Source organism: Bactrocera dorsalis, chromosome 2 (genome assembly GCF_023373825.1).
Source record: "Bactrocera dorsalis isolate Fly_Bdor chromosome 2, ASM2337382v1, whole genome shotgun sequence".
Taxonomy (NCBI): Eukaryota; Metazoa; Arthropoda; class Insecta; order Diptera; family Tephritidae; genus Bactrocera; species Bactrocera dorsalis.
In genome coordinates this window covers 86,917,323-86,940,831 of record NC_064304.1, presented here as the reverse complement: position 1 = coordinate 86,940,831, position 23,509 = coordinate 86,917,323, and the positions used below count along the sequence as shown (strand labels likewise).

Here is a 23,509-nt window from a genome sequence, read left to right as displayed (position 1 = left end):
ATATGTATATAAAAATGAAATGCGTTTTTTGTATGTCCGCGCATTACGCCAGAACCACAGCACGAAAAGACGGTAAAATTTGCACGGGTATTCCTTTAGTCCCGCTCGATTTCGCAATTTATGTCTATATTTTTAACTCAAGAACGGCTGAACCGATTTGGCTGAAAATTGGTGATGAGGTAGCTGGGAACCTCTGGGCGGGCATAGGCTACTTTCTATCGTTTTATGTTAAATATCACAACAATTCATAAATAATAAAAATATGTTTTAAAACATAAGCATGTGTATAATATTCATCATTTGAACATTTTTTTCTTCAAAAATACAAGATAAAATCGCACAGCTATTGAAAGGGTACAGTGGTTTTTGTTTACATTTTTATACTCTTGCAACTTGCAGGAATCAAAGCCACGGAGGTCCCTTAAGATGAAAAACTTTAACCAGAGGATCAGAATTCAAGGAAATTTATATATAAGTGCATATATAACACAACTCATACACTAGGAAATGAGAGGGCCGACGAACTAGCCCGCTCTGCGGCAGCGCCCAAGATGATGGGACCAGAACCATGCATCGCGGTGGCATCTCACACTCTTAAGGAGCTGCTCCACACAGAAGAGAAAACGGAGAAAGAACAGCACCTGCAGCAGGTATGCACCACCAAGCCGCTTCTAGGGGGGTAGAACCTCTCCAGGTTCAAAGAACTAAGGCTTAAGGTTTGTTAGAAAAACAAAAATATTTATACTTGTATAGTAAGTAGTATATGAGAGTTGTAGTAGTATCGACCCAATTTTATTTATTAACTTCATTTTCATTTTAGATACTGGGGACCACACATTCGGTACCTAGGGGTTTTGGTTGGATGTATGTGCAAATCCCGTTGTACCAATTTCTTCCTGATTCCTGCACTGCAAAGTGAAAGAATTAAATGGAATTTAAAATTGTGTTATATGGGTAGTAGGCGTGGTTGTATTCCGATTTTACGCAATTTCGCACTGTGACATGGGAATATGAGAAGAATGTCACGTATTAAATTTAGTCGAAATCGGTACTTCGTACTTTGTATGTGATTTCACCAAAAAGTGGGCGATGTCACGCCCATTACATACTATCTCGGAGGTAAATTTTAACGTCTCTGACATATGTACATATGCATTTAGTTATTACAGTTACATATATAGAAAGTGAGCGGGGTTATCATCCGATTTCAAAGGCAATGTATATGAGAATTGGAGAATGACTCTCTGCGTCACTGTAGGTAATGACAATGCAGGCAAATGCACCGAGTGGCGCGCCGTTACTTGTGTTATGCAGGCATCAACAAGTTTCATTATAGCCTTGACAGACGAGCAAAACTAATGCGCCTCTAAGCAACGCTAATGCGCATTGAAATTTTATGGTGACAGACGGCAGATTTGTGCATTTAGACAGCTGATAGTGAAATTTGTTTATTTATTTAAAAAAAAGTGAAATAAAAATGAAGAGAATAAATTATTAATAGAAATTTTGGTATTTTTGGAAAATCAATATAAATTTTACGAAAAAATCGGTTTATTATTAAGGGGTTAGGTGGGTTTCAGAGACTAAAAATAAGCGTATTTTCATAATTTTTCTTTTAATATATACAATCATATATTTCATTCAAACAATTCAGCATATCGAAAGTACATATTTAAAGACTATTTGTGAAATTTTCATGTAAAAATTCTGAAAATTCAGCGGTTGACACCTCAAAAAAGTGATCTTGCCGTGGACGTCATTACTCATAATTGGATAATCTAAAATCAAAAAACCAAAAATATTTCGTTAGTACATGCATAAATCTCTTTATTGAACGAAGGAAAAAAAATAATATTGAAATTTGAATTTTTGACAGACTTAGAAAAAATAACACATTTTTTGGTTAAATTTTCGCCATATTCTGGATCACAAAAAATTATTTATTATAAAAATAAAAAAAAAATGATCGTTCATTAAGTAGATAATGTTATTCCAAAGATGTGTGCAAAATTTGAGCCAAATCGGTTTATAACTTATCGTGTCCACTGACTAAAAAAATAGAGTTCTGAGATAAATACGTGTAAAGTTTTGACGCTCGCTGACGTGGCCTAATGGGCGGAACATCCGAAGGATATATCTCCTAGAATTTTACTCGGATCGATTTGAAATTTTTGGAGAATATTCTAAACATATCATAACAAAAAAATATCGATTTTTTTTTTAATTTTCAAACTCACCTAACCCCTTAACTACGTTAAAAGATACGAGGTGTGTTCAAAAAGTATCGCGAATCGTAACTGAATTCTTGCCACAGGGAAGAACGGTCAATAAGGAATATTACCTGCAAGTTATGCGCAATTTGCGCGTAGCAATCCGCCAGAAACGCCCAGATTTGTGGAAGAACAAAAATTGGAAGAATGCACCACGATAACGCCCCTGCTCACACATCGTTGCTTGTGCGCGACTTTTTGGCCAAAAACAACACACTAATGATGCCGCAGCCACCGTATTCCCCAGATCTGGCCCCCTGTGACTTTTTCTTGTTCCCTAAACTGAAGAGGCCCATGAAAGGACGACGTTACGCTTCTCTTGACGAAATAAAGACGGCATCGAAGGAGGAGCTGAAGAAGATAAAAAAATGATTTTTTGAAGTGCTTCGAAGATTGGAAAAACCGTTGGCACAAGTGTATAATATCTCATGGTGATTACTTTGAAGGGGACAAAATAGATATTCATGAATAAATAAATAATTTTTGAAAAAACACAAAATTCGCGATACTTTTTGAACACAACTCATAATAGAGTGAAATTAAAAAACAATAATTGATTGTAATACAGAAAAAGTGTGCGAAAAAATTAAGAATATTGGAAAAATGGATAGTAAACTGTGGGTTGTTTATTTTCCGCCATCTAAAAATATTAAAATTTGTTTTGGTTAATATACCCGCACATAATTTAATTAGCAATATAAAAACTTTTTACATCTGATGCGGTAAACACAAACACGGCAGATTTCAAGCGGCATCTGTCAAAAAATAGCAAAAATCGGCCATTTATGAGCAGTTTTGCCTACTCAAATTTGGTTAATTCAGCTAAATGCAGGAAATTTTTGTGCATTACACACTTGCATTAACATGGGTCAAATGCGCAAGTTAATTTAAATTAAGCCCGCTAATGTAACTTAGCGCTGTCGTCTGTCAGGGCTATAACATACGGCTGCATATGCACATTATAGTTAGGCCTTTCTGCGTCTTCGGTTTGTTGTTTTCTGTGTTTTTGTTGCCAGAGAACGTGTGCAGAGAACGTTAAATCAAACCTTAAACGTTCTCTGTCTATGATAAACGTTCTCTGCTATTATTTTATGTTCTCCGTTGTTACTTTATAAGAACCATCCTCTTTGAAAGTGACAGGGATGATTCTGCTAAAAATTAGCGATGTGTTTATTTTAACAAAATAATCTTTAAGTAGCTAAACTTCAGACTTCGTGTCTTTTTCAAACCGTTATGTAATTGAAAGTTGCCAATGCCTCACACAATAATTAATTTTTCTTTGAATGTATTATTATCTAAACTATAAAGAAGATATAAAGATAGCAGAAACATAGCTTTTAAAATTTTCAAGATAACTTTAATACTACCGCAGCCATTTCGGTATAATATGGCAGTATCAAAGGCACGGTTGCAATATTTTAGAATCCACTTTTCACTTAAAACTAAAATAGCACTTATCCCCAAAGTAATTATGGTATTGTTTTCAATTGGATCCGTAAATTAGACAAATAGCCCTGACAGACGACAGCGCTAATATGCATTAGCGGGCTTAATTTACATTTATTTGCGCATCTGACCCATGTTAATGCAAGTTTGTAATGCACAAGAAGTACATTTGGTTGAATTTAATAAATTAGAGTAGGCAACACTGCTCAAAAATGGCCGATTTTTGCTATTTTTTGACAGATGTCGCACTGTTGCTATCCATTTTTCCAATATTCTTCGCTTTTTTGCACACTTTTTCCACATTACAATCAATTATTGCTTTTAATTTCACTCTATTATCTTTAATTTGTTCGTAAAATTTATATTGAGTTTCCAAAATTACCAAAATTTCTTTTAATAATTTGTCTTATTCATTTTTATTTCACTTTTTTATTTTATTTTTTGTTTACTAAATAAACAAATTTCACTATCAGCTGCCTAAATGCATAAGTCTGCCGTCTGTCACCATAAAATTTCAATGCGCATCAGCGTTGCTTAAGGCGCATTAATTTTGCTCGTCTGTTAGGGCTAAAAGACTTACATCCTTTCTGTTTAAGATGTGTCTTCTTCTCAAAAATATTTAACAGAAAATAGCAACAGATTTATAATTATCTTGAGAGACAAAAGAGTGTGCATGGTAAAAATTAAATACTTTTACTTAAAGATCAATAAGCGCAAACAATAATAATAAATGTGGCAGAGCTTTTAGCAAAAATTAATATTTCGAAATAGAGCTGGCAACTCCGTTACAAAAAACCATAAATATTAGAAACTAACACAACATGGTTTATCCACACAATTACTCCTTCAAAAATAATACATATATGTTTTCTCTATATTTATGAAACTTCAGATTTATTTGAAACAAAATCAACGTCAATGTTTTATAAATTTATATTAAACAAAAAATAAAATACAAATTAAAATACATTTTCATGTTTTTAAGTAGCTTCAGTAAAGAACATATTTTTTGCCAGTATCTGACGTGACTTAAATATTTTACAGTTACAGACGATTTAAATTAAAATAAGTTAATAAAATCCAATTATCGAAGCGAATGTTAAATCTACAAGATCTTCCCCGATACTTAACATTTTTATGTAAATTTACATTTTCTATGTATAAAATATTTACTTCTTTTACGTACTAGGTTTTTAATTTACTCTAATACAATGTACATTATAAGCAAAACAGGAAACTCAATAGGAAATATTAAAGCAGGAGAGCCGCAACCATACTTTGCGAACATACAAAAGAAAATGTACTCAATTCACTATGTGCAGGCGTCACTTTAAACTTTCCGTTTTTGAAAGTACATTTAATATACATTGATATTTATAAACTTCAAATAAAAAATTCAAAATGAAAAAAAAAAAAAAAATATATATATATATAACTATAAAGGCATATTGCTTTTCACTTGGCGTTTAATAATGGAATACAACGCCTGCACTGAAGTTTATATGGTAACTGAAAAGAAAACATCCTTCGTTGTCACTATGCGGTAGTGTGGATTTATATTTTTTTCAGCTCTCTCTCTAACTTCCTGTACTGTTTTCCGCTGTGTCCTATTTAGGTTTTTTCCTCCTTTTCTTTGTTATAACGTTCTAGCTCTTTAAGGAATTGAGCTTTTGGTTTCATCACATTTGGACGATCCCCTCGACAATTCGGGCAGAACCACTTACCTTTTGGTTTCAGTACCAGTGAAACGCACGAAAAGTGGAACCACTCGATGGGGCACAGGTCATTATCGCAGAGTATCATTTCGCCAAAAGATATCTGAATTATAAATTTATTAAAATTATTTCTATCTAAATGTATTCTTTCACATACCTGATTGCATACACAATATGTCGGTTCATCTGGATCAATTGGATCCGGAGGTGGTGTCTCTTCTCGAACGCTTGCCTGCGCTGATGATTGACCACCTCGTGTCTTTCTCTTCTTCTTCTTGCCGGAATTGTTGCCACTACCCGCTCCAGCTCCAGATGTATTTCCACCACCAGCTCCACCACTGCCACTGGCATTTTGATGCTGGGAGTTATGTTTTTTCTGCGCTGCACCAACAGATGTTTTCTGTCCGGTTTGCCGTTCATTCGCACCTCCTCCGTTACTTCCACCACCTTCGTTAGCAGAATTAGATTCATTTCCACCAAATTCCACATTACTATTCATAATCGCACTCTCATTACGCCTTCGAGAACGTTTGCTAGCCGAACGTTGACTTTCTAGGCCTGCCATTGATCCCGTACCAGTATTGCTGGCGCCATTGACAGTTCCACTACCACTGGTACCATTGCTTGCATGGCTAGATCGTTCAGAATTCGGTGTAGAGCCACCTCCACCCGCTCCGCTAGATGAACCACCTGAAACAAATATTGGTGAATTTTCCTCTTTTAATTTTTATCTTTTTATGGGAAGCAATTACCATTTGCACAAAATGTGTTGCTATCACGTGTTGGACTTGAAGCTCGCGCTTGTTTCGCTGGTGTTGGACCTACAATATCGTCAGCTTGTTGCAATTGATCAATTCGACTCTGTTGCTGTTGCATTTCCTCTTTAATATCGAGATTCTTCTGATCAGTGTCTAGTTGGCGTGTCTTATGATCTATCAACTCCTGCAATAAATTTACTATTTGCATTTTTTCATCACCCAATTCTTGTGCTTGTATAAGGCTCTGTTGCATGCGTGCAATAGCTCTGGCACGTCTAGTACAATTCCCTTCACTGCCGTTATTATTCTGTAATGAACGCCACAAATCGTAATAATGATCAACGTCACGTAGCAGGCCTGGAAATATAAAATTAATACGTATGTAAGATATTTCGCAATTGAATTTGATAGGCAATTGTCCACAAAAGGTTATGTCGAGTTGATCATCAATCTTTCACAAATTGGAATACTAACTTCTGTATTGTACATCTATATCACGTATACGGGACAAATGCCGTTGCACATCATCTGGAAGATTTTCGACCGAATCTATATAATTATCGACATATGTAGCCGAGTAGAGTAATGCTTCAGTTGAAACGGGATTCAACATTTTGTAAATGATAGTTTCTTAACTTTCTGGAACCACATTTAATAAAACTTGATTATTTACTTGTCCTATGATTTTATGCTTTACAGCAACGCTTGCTACTTTCGCACTTCAGTAAATATACAATGATGAATATTTTTCTATATATATATTCTGGAAATAAATTAGGGAAAATCTCCAAACTTTTCCTATTTGTTGAGATGTTTAACGAATCTGTGTGGCGTATTTGTGGAACGTGCCAGTGGTCCTCATTCGTCGACTGTACCAATGTGGATTTTATTTCTGCGTTGTAATAGATTTCTGCAGGGTTGCATAACCAAAATTTGTATAAAATCTCTCAACGCAGTCATAAAAAACTCCACCAAACTAATAATCGCCTGGCGATGACATATAATCGATACATTTTGATTTGATAATCGTGCTTCCCTAGTCATTTCGCCGGTTATTTGATTTCATTCACTTTGCGTCTTTTGTACCATCCGGTCATTATAAATAGAGATCATTCGTTTGTTATTTCGCTTTTATCCGGTTTATATTCCTTGTTTGGTAACATTTAATTTTTTAGTACCGCTACATTCGAAAGAAATTTGTGTAGTGTGCGAATTTTCATCAAGGAAATTTTATTTAGTGCTATAACCTAAAAAGTGCTTAAATATCCAAACGGTAAACTATAAAATTAAATTTGGCAAGTGTTAACGTGCGTGCGTTTTTACGAACGGTGTATACATTTTTATAAACTTTAAAATTTTAATTTCTGTCGAATCTAACACAAAACCAATCAAAATGATCAGCAACACCAACTTCGCCGGCATCACCGATAACAACAAGCCCACTAGCAAGTAAGTGCATACATCAATGTGTACATGTATATTTAAGTGCAGAAATTTAGCTGTGTTTTTGTGAAAATTTTATAGTTCAAATAATATTTGGTATTCATAATCCTCATAGATGCACTTGATATATTTTCAAGTCATGGTTTCTGTGTCCTTTTATGTTGCATTCGCTAACACATGCGCGCGTAGAAAAGAGAAACATGATAAATAAAAGATGTCTACGGCTGCGCAGCTTACTTCTGGTATATTTGCCATAAATACCCTTCGAAATTGTACAACAAAAAGGAATGGCAATAAATGAGAGTGTAGAGCTAAAGATACAAGGATAAAGCATTCCCTGATGGACATTATTTGAAGATAAATCTACGTTTTTGTACTTATGTAAAAATATCTCTATTAAAATTAGACCTATGTATGTACCATTTGCCGTACAACTTACAGTTTCAGTTAATTTACTATATATACGTACATATACACATATATCCGTATAGTTTTATAGAAAACATAGCTAAATTCAAAATTCAACTTGTAACGATAGAGTAATTTTAATTTTAAATATATTAAACTTATAATATGTACATAACTTAATACAATGTATGAAAAATCTATCTAAGAGCGATATACTATACATACTATATATAGTATGTATAATTTGGACAACCTTTGGCATTTTGTTTATCAATATAAAACTACAACGTTTTTTTTTGGCCAATTTTGGTTTCTATACTTCCTATACATTGCACAATTAATAAAATTGCACTATATATATTTCTTAAATTAATTTGTAATAGTTACAAATCCTGTATTATTTCTCCCTTAAAGTTTTAGGAAGTCGATAAAATAATTTTAATTCTGAATTTTATTAGCATGGTAGTTTAATGTGGTTAATCACGTCATTCTACCCGCCCATAATAATATGTATTACAATATTTTTTCAAATATTCTATATGTATGTATGTATGTATGTATGTATGTATACCATGCAGTTTGTTTCTCTTATCGCTAAATTCGAAGAATATAGAGCGTTCTGCTGCGGTCCAATTACCAATTGTTTTCCTTTTCGCCTCTTGCGTGAATAACGTGAGAAGCGATAAGTGGATTGACGAGCAGCTGATATTATTGTTATTATTACTTTTCTATTGTTATTGTAAGACATGTGTTACCTGACTACTTCATGATTTCATGGACCAACACGCACACTTTTTTCGATAAACAAACTGCTGATTTTATTTTTTGAATTCTATGTAGCGCTGAATTGACCGTTAGAACTTTTTGAAAACTTAAAAAATAAATTTATTATATGACAAACTTAAGCTCATGTTTGTAAGTATGCATACAAATGAATGCTTATCTTTTTTCGAAAAATACAAGTCTTATCGCCGTCACAATTTGTGCTGGCTTGTTATTACTTTGACTTCCTAAAACTTTCGCGTATTGAATACAGACGTACGTGTACATACACATGTACATATATGTACATGCTGATCACCGGCTACTTTTTTCGCGGCTGTTGCTCTCTGTTTTTTTTTATACTGCTCGTCCGTCGCCAATTTTCACACCAATTCAAAATAACGTTCGTTGGAGCTTTTGCATATGGGCAAGCAGTGGGTGTCATATAGCGCAATTTTTATAACTCTCAATACTTCGCTTTGATATACACATACTTTTATATATAAATGTACATATGTATGTAAGTACATACAAATATAATTTATACATACATACATATATAGCACGTAATATCGGCCTCACTCAGCAACTGAAGCTTGCCATACAAATATTATCAAAATTGGTAGCCAATCTTTTATTCATCTCAAATTTGTTGTGGTGTTTTTGTTGTTGTCGTAAAGATGTACATATGTACTCGACATGTGGGGTTTCTCCCTGTCACTTTTCCGTATTTTTTGCTTGCCTACTTGCCCGCTGCTGAGAAAAAGGTACTTAGTTTTATTACTTCCATACTCTATCGTGGATTGCTAGCAATAAGTTTTGTTTGTTGTTGCCGATAATGGTGCTTGTCACCTCGTGGAGGAGGTCTTTATTCCATGGACTTTAAAGCACAATTTTGTGAGTCATGAATACTTCACATGTGCCGGTAAAAGCTTGCGTTTTATGCGAACATATGAACATACAAATCATACATATTTATATGTGTACATAATATATAAATATACATACATACATACATACTTACATATGAATAGATAGTAAATGAAGTTTTGTCCATCGTTTTGATTTGTTGATTTAGATAGAAAAAAGTGAAACAAAAGAAATATAAAAAAGGATTTGGCTGTAAGAATATTTAAGTTCTTGATCTTCAGTTTTTATATTCCATTACTGATTTTTTTAATTTTGTTTCATATAGGATAAAAGTTGTCAAGGTTCATTAATTTTTATACTTTTTCATGTTCGAAACACTTAACGAGCTCCGTTATATCACTTCCGCGAAAGACGTAATGTAAATCGACTCTATTTGGTGTTTTAAAGTTCCGTACATACAGTATCGGTCAAAACATATTGGACTTATGGCTATGAACGCTAAAAACATCTCGTATACTCCAAATTACCTTCATTATTGTAAAAAATAAGGAAAATAGATCTCCGAGAAGCGGATGTTTTCCCGGGTTTGTTGTTCGGTCTCTTAATCGAATCAATGGCATTAAGGAACCATTCATATACACGGAAATCCTTGAGAATCTCTAGGCAATAATAAATAGAAGGATAGACAGAAAAGTTGTGAATGTAGACAAAAACAAATTGTTCGAGCTGCAAAACAAGACTCGTTAATCATTCGACGGAAACAATCTTATAGCTTCTAACCCAAATAGTTGCAGTGAAGCAATTTGAAATAACGATTGTGCAATAAAATATTGAATTGCAGTCAATATTCAAAATTTTTGTCGCACAGAAACGTATGTTTACTTTTTTTCGTATAAAATGACATGGAGTCAAATAATTTCTAAGATTTTGTATGCTTTCATAAAATTAATAACTATTTTTCAAATTGGAGTGTTTTTTTCAAATTATAATTGAGAGAATAGGAAATGATAATGTATATAAGATGTGTGACTGCAATATGTTTTGTCGAATACTGTAAACACATTAGAAAATAAAGAGGTCTCTAAATCGCTAAGTATGTTCGAAATTATTATTGTACAAACACTTAATACAAGTACTAAATGAATTAATTATACATACATACATATGTAATTGTTAACTTTCATCGCGTTTTAGTTTGCTTTAATTGCTTTCTCTAGCTACAGAAATTTGTCCTACTTTTATATTATTTATTTATTTTATTCTTTATTTTTTAATTGTTTTTATTTTTATCATCGCGTGTGCTAACTCATCACTTCCACTGAATTATACTCATTTTGGTTAAAAAACAAAGAGAAATACGCTTAAAAAAATAGTGAATTACACAGTGCCACCCAGCCCAAGGCAATTTATAGCGCCACTTGGTTGGCTCAAAAATATATACATAAGTACATACATACATAAATACATACTTATGTATTTGTACTAATTTCTCGCACATTCCTTTTGAATTATGCCTATCTGATGGAAGTTCAATTTCAAGTTGTGGAACTGATTCATCCACTTAATAGCAGATGATAAAACTTTTATTGTAAATGTTTAACTGATGAATCAGGTGATAATTTTATTTATGAAGACCATTTTTTTACTTCGAATTTATAACGCTAGTATTACTATATAATCCTGTAGAACATGTTTCAAATAAATTTTCATATATGTATGTATGTACATATGTACATACATATTTATAAAGGGGTTTTTTAGTCATAATGTTTTCAAGAAGGCCGAGAATATAGCTTTATATTAAATATAAAAATTGTCATTACGTTTTAAAAATTATTTCGTACAGATGACCGCTCGAATAAATTCTAGTCGAGAGACCCAAATTTCGGCACCAATCGGGACCGTATGTCAGAGGAAACGCCGAGTCTTTATCAGTGATTTTTTAAGTATGTAACGGCATCACAACTATGCTTTAGTCTTTATCAGTGATTTTTTAAGTATGTAACGGCATCACAACTATGCTTTGGGGATTAAAATCACTTCAAATGAGACAATTTTGAATGCAACGAGTCCCCCCAAAATTCTAACCACCTCTTTGCATGCCCAGCTAACCTTACACATCTGTGTATCATTCTGACCCCGTCGAAATATCACGTTTCCTGTACCTGCCGTTGGATGACCTCAATGACTATTTAATTGAACCTGAAAACCTTAACGGGAAATAGATAACCGTCACAACAACAAAAACGTGCGGCACCCTTCATGGTCATTCGGTTTAAATTCTTGCACAAGTTGGATCTTGTAAGTCTGCGAACCTACTTACATATGTAGATCGCTCGTAAAATCTTTCATAAAGTCATATGGGGAGTTTCAATTGTTGCATGTTATGGTGATAGGACTTATTCGGGTCTTCTTCGATACTCGGCTTCACATCAGAAATTGCGTATTCGATGCGCACTGCGTCTCTAAGGATGTGCATTATCCGATTCATGGTAGCTTGAAATATTGACTCTGCTGGACTGAATATTTGACGTCAAATATTGAACTGAACCATTATTTTGGTAATAAATTAGCACATTTTGCAATCGTTGCTCTGAAGTTCATTCTGAAATGGCAAATTAAACTCAAGTGACAGCTGTCAAAAGGGCTAAATCCAAAAAAGTATGTTATCATTGAAAACCACATGTTCAAAAAACACCCGTTGTGTATTTATTTACGTACTTTTGTACATATTAAATTTTATTTCGAAATTGAAGCCTTTCCACCATTGAATGATGGTTTACTTATATTTTTTCACGGTTATTATTGAGTATACTTATGTAGTTCTGTGACAGCTTCTGACTGCGGCATATAAAACCAAGTTATTCTTGTCTCTTCGTATTTTATTTTAAAGCATTTTTTCATATTCATTTTCAGGCAAGCGCTATCCTTGATGTTGCACATATGTAAATATGTGAACGTGTCTGTTTTAAAGTTTATTAATTTTTTTTCTTTGCAAATTGGCGTCACTAATATCTATTACTGTTTGTCAATTATTTCAGTCAAGGCAATAAGTTCTGTACATAGGAGATGCACACATACTTATGTGCATATGTGCAGGAACCATTTTCTGCACTTAAAAAATCAATGTAAAACGTTGTTGACACTGTAAGGTCCTACATTGACGTAAGAAAATCACAAAGCAGGGGGACTGCGTACAATGCGGTAGTAGGCTATTACTATAGCAATAACATTACGTATTACGTTTCGCATGTGCCATGGCGCAATGAAAGTCTCTTCTTGACCTTTCCCACATCGAACCAGGGGACGATAGCTAGCGTGCCGACGACTTAACCTCAAATGCGATTGCTGTGGGTGTGCGTATTGGGTGACATTAGACATTAGACGTGCGGCATATTCTTATATTTTGCTTTATTCTTTTCACTAAGCAATTTTTTTTGTGTTGTTATATTTTTTTTTATTTATTTATTTTTTTTTTTTATTTTGATTGCGATTTATTGATCGCATGATTGAGTGACATGCTTTTCGAATTTGCGTAGTTGCAGAATTTCCATTTGTGGCAAGTACATCTACATATACATACATACATACATATGTATATGTTTGTATGTGTGTGAATATGCAAAATTTATAGCTCTGGCTTTATTTTGCGATAATTGCATGCGATCCGTGTTGTACTTGTATTTGTACTTTTTAGTGTGTATTTGCCCAACCTCTCTTCAACCGATTAGTGGCGGCATTGCTTTTGTTTGTTGTGAAAACACTCCTTGAAGACTGCAATTAAGATTACATATGTATGCTTGGCGTCTCATTTATTTACTTTTTTCTTTAATATTTAATTATGACTCTCCCATGTGGAATATATGAATTTTCCAGTCGTATGTTCATATATTTTCACATTTGTACTTAATGGCGCGGAAAAGCAGATTAATTTACTGACTTTGCTTTAATGTGTAATAAGTGAGTCACTTTGCTTTTCAAATATGATCCCATATGCTGATTTTCCAAATACGTTTATCGTGCTTAGTACTTTTATGTCTGTGTCTACATGAACAGAACAAAACGCGATCATTGTCAAGGACGGCTGTCATCATCTTGTGTCGATCTCTTGCGCTGTCATGCCAAGCGCTCATATTTACTTTTACCTACCCGTTACGCATCATTGCCTCACTGTTTATGCACCGAATTAAAATTTTTTCCACCTTCCCACCACACGACGACCCTCACCGCTATGCCCCTACTCGCTTATCCGCCTGTTCGGCTGTTGTTTCTCGTTATTTCCCTAAAATGGTTCGGTTCGTCAGCAATTGCCGGTGTGCCGAGTTGGCTGGCCTATTAATTCATTACTGCTTTCCGTCTTGTTAATTTCCGTACAGTTTTGTACATTTTTTCCAACGAAAAACACATAAAACTCGGCGGTGGTGCTTTCGCTTATATTTTGGTCTTTCTTAAACATAAGTTTCGTTATTTTTCACCCAAAATGGCTTTACAGGATTTGCATGTGCGTCGCGTGGCAGTTCCTCTTTTCGAATGTGTACCTAATGTGGACAGGTAAATAAGTGCAAGAGTGCATAATGAATTGTATAATACATAAGTGCATTCGGTGCATATACATATGTACATATGTTTGTAAAAATGTATTGTATTTCATCGCTTCGTTTTGTTTATTTTTTTTTTATTGAAGTGCCATTTGGATAATCGATTTTATAAGTCTTCATAAGTTTCCGTTTGGTTTCCTGCTAGTGGAGTCCTATTGAAAAAGGATATGCGACACATTTACTTAAACTTTTTTCTCCTACAGGTTTAGCCGGAAGTACATTAATGTTACTTACCAATTGAAACTACTCGTTTATTATTCGGTCAATCTAAGTGAAGCAGTGAAAATTATTATAATTTTAGATCATGTTTTAAAAATAAGCCGGTCAGCACGAGTAGTGACTTCTAAACCATAACTCGAAGGCAATAAAAATTATTTAATTCAACAGTCTGTTATAAAATTGCAACGGCCAATTACAGGAATAATTTGTATATCCTCGAATCAAGAATGATAACACAAGCTCGTTGAAATTTAGAAAACACAAGAAAAAAAGGTTAACTTAAACGTTAAGATGTGTTACAAAAACTTCATTTCGATCGTTCAGTGTTTATGGCAGCGTATGAGGCTTTGCACCGCAACCTATTATGGTCTATTGTGTTTTCCCCTATATCACATATGGTCAGAAAGGTCCAGCAGGTCCTGAACAATTAAGGAGCCTGCTGGGCGCGACTGAGTTAATGTGAACTCTGTTCTCATAGATTGATCTAAAGAGCTTGAGCCTGCTTCTGTAAATTGCTGGGCAATCACAATAGTCTGGAGTTTCCTGTTTCATGTCGCAGAACCGGCAGTTTGCGCAAGAGACTGTGCCATATTGTTGGACATATGCTTCCTGAGCCTGCAGTGCCCTGTATAGAGCCAGTGCAATCTCTCCTCTGCGTGGAGCAGTTTTTTTTTTTGTAGTGTGGAACCCCACTGCAATGCATGATTTTTTCCCATGTGGTTGTTATAACGGGTACGTAGTCCCTGTTGGGATGGTAAGGGTTAGCCAGGTTGTCGTCGGTGTCATCTAACGGAAGGCCCAAGAAACGTGATGTTTCGACGGGGTCGGACCAGAGGGGGGTGTTAGATGAGTGTGGTTGGTGGGGCATGCAAAGAGGTGGCCAGTGCAGTTCCATGCAGGACATATATTGGATAAGTAGGGGTTTCACCTGCTACAGTATCCAGACCGAAGCTGCGCAAGCTGGTTATATTTACCCAGGTTAAATTTTGTGACGATATCTCGTCAAATGCAAAAGCTTTCCACGCAAACACTTAATTCTGATCATTCAGTTTGTAACGCAACTATATGCTATAGTCATCCGATCTAGACCATCAGTTCGGAGATACCATTATTGCAACAGATAATAATTCATGCCAAATTTTGGGAAGATATCTACATAGTTAAATGAAAAAGTTTTCCATACAAGCACTTGATTCCGTTCAGTTTGTATGGCAGCTATAGCGGTCCGACATCGACGGTTCCGACAGATCAAAAACCGAGAGGCTGAAAAATAGGTAGACAGACAGACAGATGGAAATGACTTTATATATATTTAAGGTAACCGACGTTTTCTTCTGGGTGCTACAAACAATGTGGCAAACTTAATATATGTATGTATGTACTCTGTTCAGGTGTAAAAAATCATATTTAAATTCAAGTAAAAAACAAATTTTGTATTAAAAAATATTAAAGCTACATATATTGATCTACTAAAAAACGTTGTATGAATTTCCAGAACTTTTGCCGTGTAGCTAGTCTCACGATAATTGTTTTGTGTTGGACCGAAATGAGGTTAATAACCTAAATACATATTTGCCAGACGTTAGTCATGCAACGAAACTTACTTTTCCACTTCCTACCTAGCTACCTACTAGTCTATCGAAGGGTAGTTGCCATCACCTTACTATTGACACTTTGCCGGACAAATGAACATAGAAAATGCATTTGTATGTTCGTAAATATGTTTAGTATATATGTACATACATATGTATAACAGCTTTCAGTTTCAAACTAACAATTTGTCCAATTTTTGTTTCCTAAAAAAATTACACGAGACACTACTGAAGCCATACCTTTCCCAAAATGACAAAGTATCGACATGTTTCACCTTCCTTCCTGCATAATTTGCTACCTAAAAAATTCATTAACCACATTAAGTGCACACTCTGCAGTTTTAAGGGTAGTTTACGCTTATGTTCGTTGTCTGGTGATCGACTGCTGTCGATACATAATGACTGTCTCGTACTACTCATACCTTATTTTTTATGTTACCCTCTCTACGTTGAATGCATAATTTTAGGTTTTAAGACAAATATTCAAATTTATTATGCAAGGCAACTTCGTTTATTTTATGTGACTTTATACACCTGATTAATTATTGGAAATTCATAAATGCACGTATTTAAAGGAAATGATTGACAGTTTGTCGCGTATTTCACGAGTTATATTTCATTTTAAAATTTAAATTAGTAAACGTTAAAAATTTAATGTTCACTTAAAAGACGTGCGCCGGACGAAGTTTTCCACGTAAGAACTTGATTTCGAACAAGATATTTCGTTAAATATATATTTTATAGGGTCTCCAATGTATCATTCTGAGTGTTGCGAGACTTCGTGAAAACTTAATATACCCTGCTCAGGTTATTAAAAATAAAGAATATTAAAAATTCTTTTTCAAGATTTTTTTTTTATTTTAAAATTTAAAACTTAGTAATAAAATGAAAATTATCACGCAAACAAAAAACTAAACAATTTTGAATTAAAAAAATGTTACATTTATTCCGTGCTTTTGCAAGTGCACGACAGAAGAACACGCGCTAAAATAAAAATTCATTGAATTGCAAATCGCTAGAAAATGCCGAGTCGGTGCACTCAATAAATTATATTATAAACTACGCTCATCACGTGATAAGAATCACGCGCCGCTGCTCTTAATAATGTGTGTTTGTGGTGATCGTGGGGCTGCTGTTAGAATGAACATAAAAAAATGGAAAAAGCAACATCCGACGCTGTTAACTGCAAAATAATCATAAAATGTTAGAAATTAGTTTTGCGGCAAAAGGAATGCTGATTTCAGAATAAACCTGCGTTTAAACTGCAGAAAATTATTATGTAAGAATTAAAAATGCAGTAAAAAGCGTCTGTGGCAGCCGCGCATATCAGGAAGCGATGCGCTTGTGTTGATAACAATAAAAAATAATGAATGAAGGCGAGAAAAAATTGAAGTTTAATAGCGAGTAGTGATGAGTGCTGCCAAAGCAACTCAAATTTACACTACAAAAAAAGAAAAATAAAGAGTGAAGAAATATATAAATATATACTAAACATATTCACAAGAATTTATTTTAAATAAAAAAAATATTTCACGCAATAAAAATTCTTTACATAATTCCAGAACGCAATAAAGTATTCGAAAATAATCGAAGCACTTGCATAAAATTCTTCGTGCAACCAGGTTATAAATATAAGAAACACACCCATTAGCAAGCCACCAAACGTACGCACACTTTTTGTTCTTGTGCAGCGAATGCATATTTATTGCACGTGAGTTGCGTGAGCGTATGCACGCGTGCAATTCCTTACCAACCTTAACATGCATTAAAAAGTTGCCTTAGCTGGCGTATAAAATGTGCGTGTGTGTGTGCATGGAAAATTACAAATGGTCATGCCATTGTTTTATGAAAATGGCAACAACAATAATATTAATAATATGTTCATGCGGCAGCTTATTTAACTCTAACTCATTACTTATGCTATAAACGCACTTAGTAATGGAATACTTGGACTTTGTTTGCTTCGTGTGGCAATATGTTAACGTCACGGATGCACCCATGATGGTGACGTATGATAATGTGGTATTGAAATATGCGTTGCGGCAGACCAATTGTGCGTCGCATTGCAGTTTATTATTTGGCCTTTCCCCCTATTCGGGCCTAATACGCAGGCGTAGCAAAGCGGACGATGATTTTACGACAAGTTATGTTCTGTATTCACATTTAATAAAGTATGTTCTTTGCATATAATAAATTTATTTGCCTTTTAATTCTATAAAACGCGCTTTAATCTTAAATAAAAAGTGTAATTTAAAAATAAAAACTTTTTTAATTTTTTATATACTTTATCATTAAAAATACTTTTCTCTTTTTGACACGTATTATTCTGTTTACGACGCGAAAAGTAAAAAAAAAAATTACAAGGAGTTTGCTGGAAATATTGAATCGTTGAAAATCTTGCAGGTGTTTTTTGCTAGGTCTACTTTATCACAACCACAAGGATTTGAGTGGTAAAAGGCATTCAGTGAAGCTTGTAATGTAATTTGATATATCGCTCATTTGCTGCAAGACCGGCATAATTCAAAAAACGTGATTTTGGAGTTAATGCTGCAGAATTGTTCGTTATATCATACTTCATGTTGAGTGAAAAATTCATATGAATACCTCTTATATGCTCCGCTTGAGAAGAGGTGTAAGGTTGGAGTCACCGAGTAAGGTTGTAATAAGTTGAAAACTTTAAACGCGTTTTCTGGCGAATCGATTTTTTTGACTTATGCCGGTCTTGCAGCAAATGAGCGATATGTATTTAGTGTAACAATAAATTTGTCTAAACTTGAGGTTATGTTAAGTTTTCAAGGTTCAAAAACCATCAGCTGTTTCGAAAGTTTTTTTCTTCTATCACTAAACTTGTTGATGCTTTTATCTTTAGAGCCATAACGTTCAGTCAACTTAAGTTAATTGTTGGATTAAAAAAACCAACTAAAAACGTTAACTTATATTCAGATCCGTCAGGTCGGTTTGTGTAGCAGCAATATTATATAGCATGCTATATTCAATCTGAACAATTTATTCGAAAATTGTGGCATTTTTGTTATGAATTTATATTGTCAAATAATGTCAGGATTGAGATTAGAGAAAAATTTATCATCGAAAATTGCTTTGTTGTTTTTTTCAAAATATTAAATTCATTCTGAACGCCTAGTCCGCCTCTTCAGGTGTCAAAAAACATTGACCTCTTAGTTTATGTTTTATGTACAGAGAAAAAATAGAAGTCATTCGGTATCATGACTCATTACATCAATGTTTTCAGTGCTCAAAAATGCAGTCTTTTCAGTCAATAAGTCAGAGAGTTTGCTATCCTGAAATAAATGGTTGTATACCACTCAGAATATACAGTTCTGCTTTGTTCTAGTGGTATGGTTGCGACATGACTAGTTTTCAAAAAGAAAAAAAAGGAAACTATTAGCAGGCAGCTGGAAACACTCATACAGTCTACTGTTGTTCACATTCGCAATCATACGCGTAAATCTACAATTCATCATCTGTCAAGATGTCATAGACGTGTTTCGAAGCACCGCTATCGTATTTTTTCTCTCGGCCAATTGACACGAGCCTTGTATAGGATGCAATGTGCACAATTTTTTTTCAGTTAATTGTTCATGCAATATTGGATTTATGTTAGTCACACTCTTGCCTATAGTTGCCTCAATCGTACGATAGGCCATATGATGATCTTGCTTTATCAGTTTGTGAACAGCAACAATAGTTTCTGGAACAACAACTGATTATGGACGCCTTTTACGAAGTTTGTCTCAGAGCGAGCGATGTCCTACTGTTATTGTAGCGGCAGAATTCTACCCAGTTCAAAGTTCCGGTAACGTAGACTTGACTGTCGAGGGATCGGTTATATATGTATGTCATCGGTTGAATTCACTATAACATTGATAAACACTGGTCCTGATGGAGTAAGTTTATCGATGCACTGTTACTGCTTTAAACCACAACGAAAGTTGTAAAAAATAATCGCGCGAAAATGTTCGCAATTTAATCCCATTGTTCGAGGCGCTAAATCCCGAAATTTGAAGTATGGTTCGATCTAATGCCATAATTTCTATAGCTGACTTCTATTTGCTTTGCAAAAGTAAGATATCCATAAAATATATTATATTTGTACATATGGAAGTACCTACTTAGCATACACTCGTGTCAAAGACTTGGAAAGGCTGCACGGTAACACCCAAGTAAATAAATCCAAAACTAACTGTAAGCAGCAGGCATGAATGCACGAAAAAATGGATGACTGAATTTGTGAATGACTAGTCAGCAAACATTTTTTAAGAGCATAAAATTGAGGAACTTATTTACACACATACACGTTGCTAAGCGCATGTGTATGGACATACATATGTATGCATGTGTGTGTGTGTGTAACCACATCATTTATCTGCGCTTAAGACGCCAGCGCGACATTGACTCCAGCCTCGTGGAAGTGCTAAACGCTTGCTTGCCACCTTTTTAACGGGCATTGGCGGCTGCGCTGACTGCTGGCGGTTGACTGTTGGTTTTGGGTTATTGAACGGCTGTTTGCATGCACAAATGACAATGCAAATGCATAACTTGTGTGGGCAAACAATGCAAATTCTAAGCGAGTTGAATTCCCCGTTTGCTGCCGCAGCCTTCAAAATCGCTGTTACCTACATACATATGTGTGTATGTATGTATATATAAATACACAAACGCATACATAAATATGCATAATGCTTATATAAATATATGCTAAATGTCGGATGCTGAATATTGGTGGTTTCGTTGATGACCGTCGGCGTCTGGAGGTGGCAACAGCGCTAAAAATTTTTGCAGGCATGTGGGCACAGCTGTTTGTGGCTTGCCGCTGCGGATGCCTATTTGCTCCCTGCTCTTCTCTACCTTTGCCTATTTTTTTCTGCTTGCTTTATTGTTTATTTTTATACATACACACACATGTGTATATTTCACTACCGCAAGTTTTACTATAATTTTAGCAGTTTGTTGCTGTCATTTCTGTTCCTCAAGTGCTTGCAGTGCGTTTGGCAAAATTCAAGGCAGCTGGTCCCAGAGTGTGGGGCGGCTTAAGTTTTCAATAGCTTTGCAAATAACAGCTGAGTAGATAAGATCATTTGATAAATAATGCTTAAACACATTTGTTGTGACTTTTTACTTTTGTTGAAATGCAAAAGTGAGTTGAATGAGTACTCATATTACTGACTCTTAAACAGCAGTATTTAAATAATAAAATTTAATATTTTTATTTTTTGCAAATTTTATTAAATTTACAGGGCATGTGAAATATGTAGCTGCTCTGTCGATATTTACTAGCAAAAGGCTATATTTTCTCGAAATTAATCTATTTGGTCTATGATTATTCCCACGAGGTATGATAATTAAGTAATGAGACTGATTCCATAAAAACCGTATATTTGAAAATTATTCTACAACTCTGCCATCCCCTTCAAAGTAGTTCCCTTGGGCAGCTATACAGCGATTCCAGCGTGTTTTCGATGCTTCGTAACATTTCTGGAACGCTTCGACTTGGATGTCTGCGAGTACCCTGTCACGGCCGCCTGGATGTCCCTAATCGACTCAAAATGGGTTCCTTTGATCACCGATTTTGTTTTAGGAAACAAAAAAAAGTCACAGGGTAACATGTCGGGCGAATGAGGCAGCTGTTGCAACACGGCGATACCTTTAGAGGCCAAATACTGGGACACGCTGAGGCCGGTGTGGCACGGCACGTTGTCGCGATGAAGGATCCAGTTATGAGCGATGTCTGTGCGCACCCTGTTGACTCGTTTTCGCAATCTTTCGAGTATTTGGCAATAGCAGACTTGATTCACAGTTTTCTCTGGTGGAACGAATTCTTTGTGGACGATTCCACGGCTATCAAAAAAGGCAATAATCATCGTTTTCACTTTCGCCTTGCTCATGCGAGCTTTTTTCGGGCGGGGGCGCGGGGAGACAACCATTGTGAGCTGTGGTGTTTGGTTTCCGGGTCGTATTGGAAAAACCAGCTCTCATCGCCTGTAATAGCTCGATCAAGCAGCTTGGGATCGTTTTCCACTTGTTCCAAACAGTCGCGACGCGTTGTTCTTGATTTCGTTTTTCACTTTTCGTGACGAGCACTACAAACACACGTCTACTCAACTTGACGCAGCAGGCGAACTAAACAAGCTAGAGCGATGGTACATATATCAATGGAGAGGGGAGGGATGCCGGAAAAAGAGAAAGGTCACAGGTTTACCACAAGCGCGGCAATAAAATCAGTCTCATTACTTAATTGTCAAACCTCGTATACCTTGCCAATAGATAGCGTAACTTGATTGTTATTATATCGTTTCATAATTGAGAACATGCTTATTTTGCTGAAAGTATACGAGGAACTTTCTGTAGCTGATCGAACGTGCTAAAAGTAGTTTACACGATTTAAAAGTGATGATTTTCGCTTGTTAGACGACGAACTTCGTTCAGAACGGCCAGGAAAGTTTCAATATGTGGAAAGCATTACTCGATGGAGATTGTTACCAAACACAAACAGGATTCATAGAATAGTTGGATGTTGTCTAAGCAGCAAATTTCAGAACGTTTAAAAACCGGCGGATACATTCAAGTGCCAGGAAATTGGGTGTCAAGAAACGTTGAGAGACTTTTCATGTCAGTCAGAAGTCGTTTTTGCGTCGAATTGTAACTGGCAAAAAAAAATGGATCCATTACAATTGCATTGACAATGATAAAGGCAAAAATTAAACCTGGTCAAATAACCTTGACACCAAGGTAATACTTTGTATGTGGGATGAGAAGGGGGCGCTGTATTCGGAGTTTCTAAAACCGGGTGAACGGGCAACATATTATCAAACTAAAACGACCAATTGTCGAAAAACGCCTTGAATTTGCGTCTAGACACAATGCGCTGTTTGGATTACGGTTCACATCAGAACAGGGTATTAAATTTTGGCTTGGTTCATTCTAATCTAGCCAGCGGAGATCTTTTCGGATGAGATTCGCGAATTCCCTGAAATGGAAGAATGTTATAGCTTCAGATGTAATAATATTTATATAAAATTGGTGGCTGGAAAATGGTTTTGGACCTATAGTCTCTCAAACAAATTTTTTCAGATTGAACATTTCTCGCAAGCCGATTTTTCGGGAGAAAAGTTCATTTGGGGCATTTGTTATTGTTTAAGTTAAAGTGTAAAATTAACCTCTGGACACAATTGATTTCCAAATGTCTATCACATATCCTTTCAATTTTAGTGACGCAAAAGCACATTATATTTGTGTGTAGTCCAGAGTTAATGAGTAACCTCAGCACGCAATTCCCATTGCTGCATGCACTTAATATATTTTAGAATGAGCGTTTTTCCAATTTTAATTTAAATACCAATTTCCTTTTCAATATAAACCTTTCTATTATTTATAAAAGCGACACACATACATATGTACATATGTCCATGC

General features: G+C 35.1%; 2 protein-coding genes across 10 annotated transcripts in view; one reads left to right on the top strand and one right to left on the bottom strand.

The window, feature by feature from the left end:
* Positions 1-104: 104 nt before the first annotated feature.
* On the bottom strand, positions 105-7,056 carry LOC105223316 (inhibitor of growth protein 1). Its single transcript, XM_019989272.3, has 4 exons — positions 6,664-7,056; positions 6,184-6,546; positions 5,589-6,121; positions 105-5,534 (listed from the first exon to the last, which is right to left on the bottom strand). The coding sequence occupies exons 1-4, from the start codon at positions 6,800-6,802 to the stop codon at positions 5,328-5,330; spliced, it is 1,242 nt and encodes a 413-aa protein (XP_019844831.2). The 5' UTR covers positions 6,803-7,056; the 3' UTR covers positions 105-5,327.
* Positions 7,057-7,218: 162 nt separating this feature from the next.
* Positions 7,219-23,509, top strand: part of LOC105223317 (microtubule-associated protein Jupiter) — a 202,801-nt gene continuing 186,510 nt past the window's right edge. The window contains exon 1 of one of the 9 annotated variants that reach the window (XM_019989275.3): positions 7,219-7,638. In XM_019989275.3, the coding sequence (XP_019844834.1) occupies positions 7,583-7,638 (56 nt within the window). In that variant the 5' untranslated portion in view covers positions 7,219-7,582. Of the gene's footprint in view, positions 7,639-13,977; positions 14,224-23,509 lie in introns of those variants that run through there. The other 8 variants (XM_029549127.2, XM_029549130.2, XM_029549124.2 and 5 more) reach the window with 8 other exon arrangements.

Bases quoted from the DNA above. Each gene is read 5' to 3' on its own strand.
- LOC105223316 (XM_019989272.3), bottom strand. From the start codon at position 6,802: ATGTTGAATCCCGTTTCAACTGAAGCATTACTCTACTCGGCTACATAT. The intron at 6,547-6,663 runs GTTAGTATTCCA...TTATATTTCCAG, and splicing joins TATAGATGTACAATACAGAA to GCCTGCTACGTGACGTTGAT. The intron at 5,535-5,588 runs GTATGTGAAAGA...TTTATAATTCAG, and splicing joins CATATTGTGTATGCAATCAG to ATATCTTTTGGCGAAATGAT.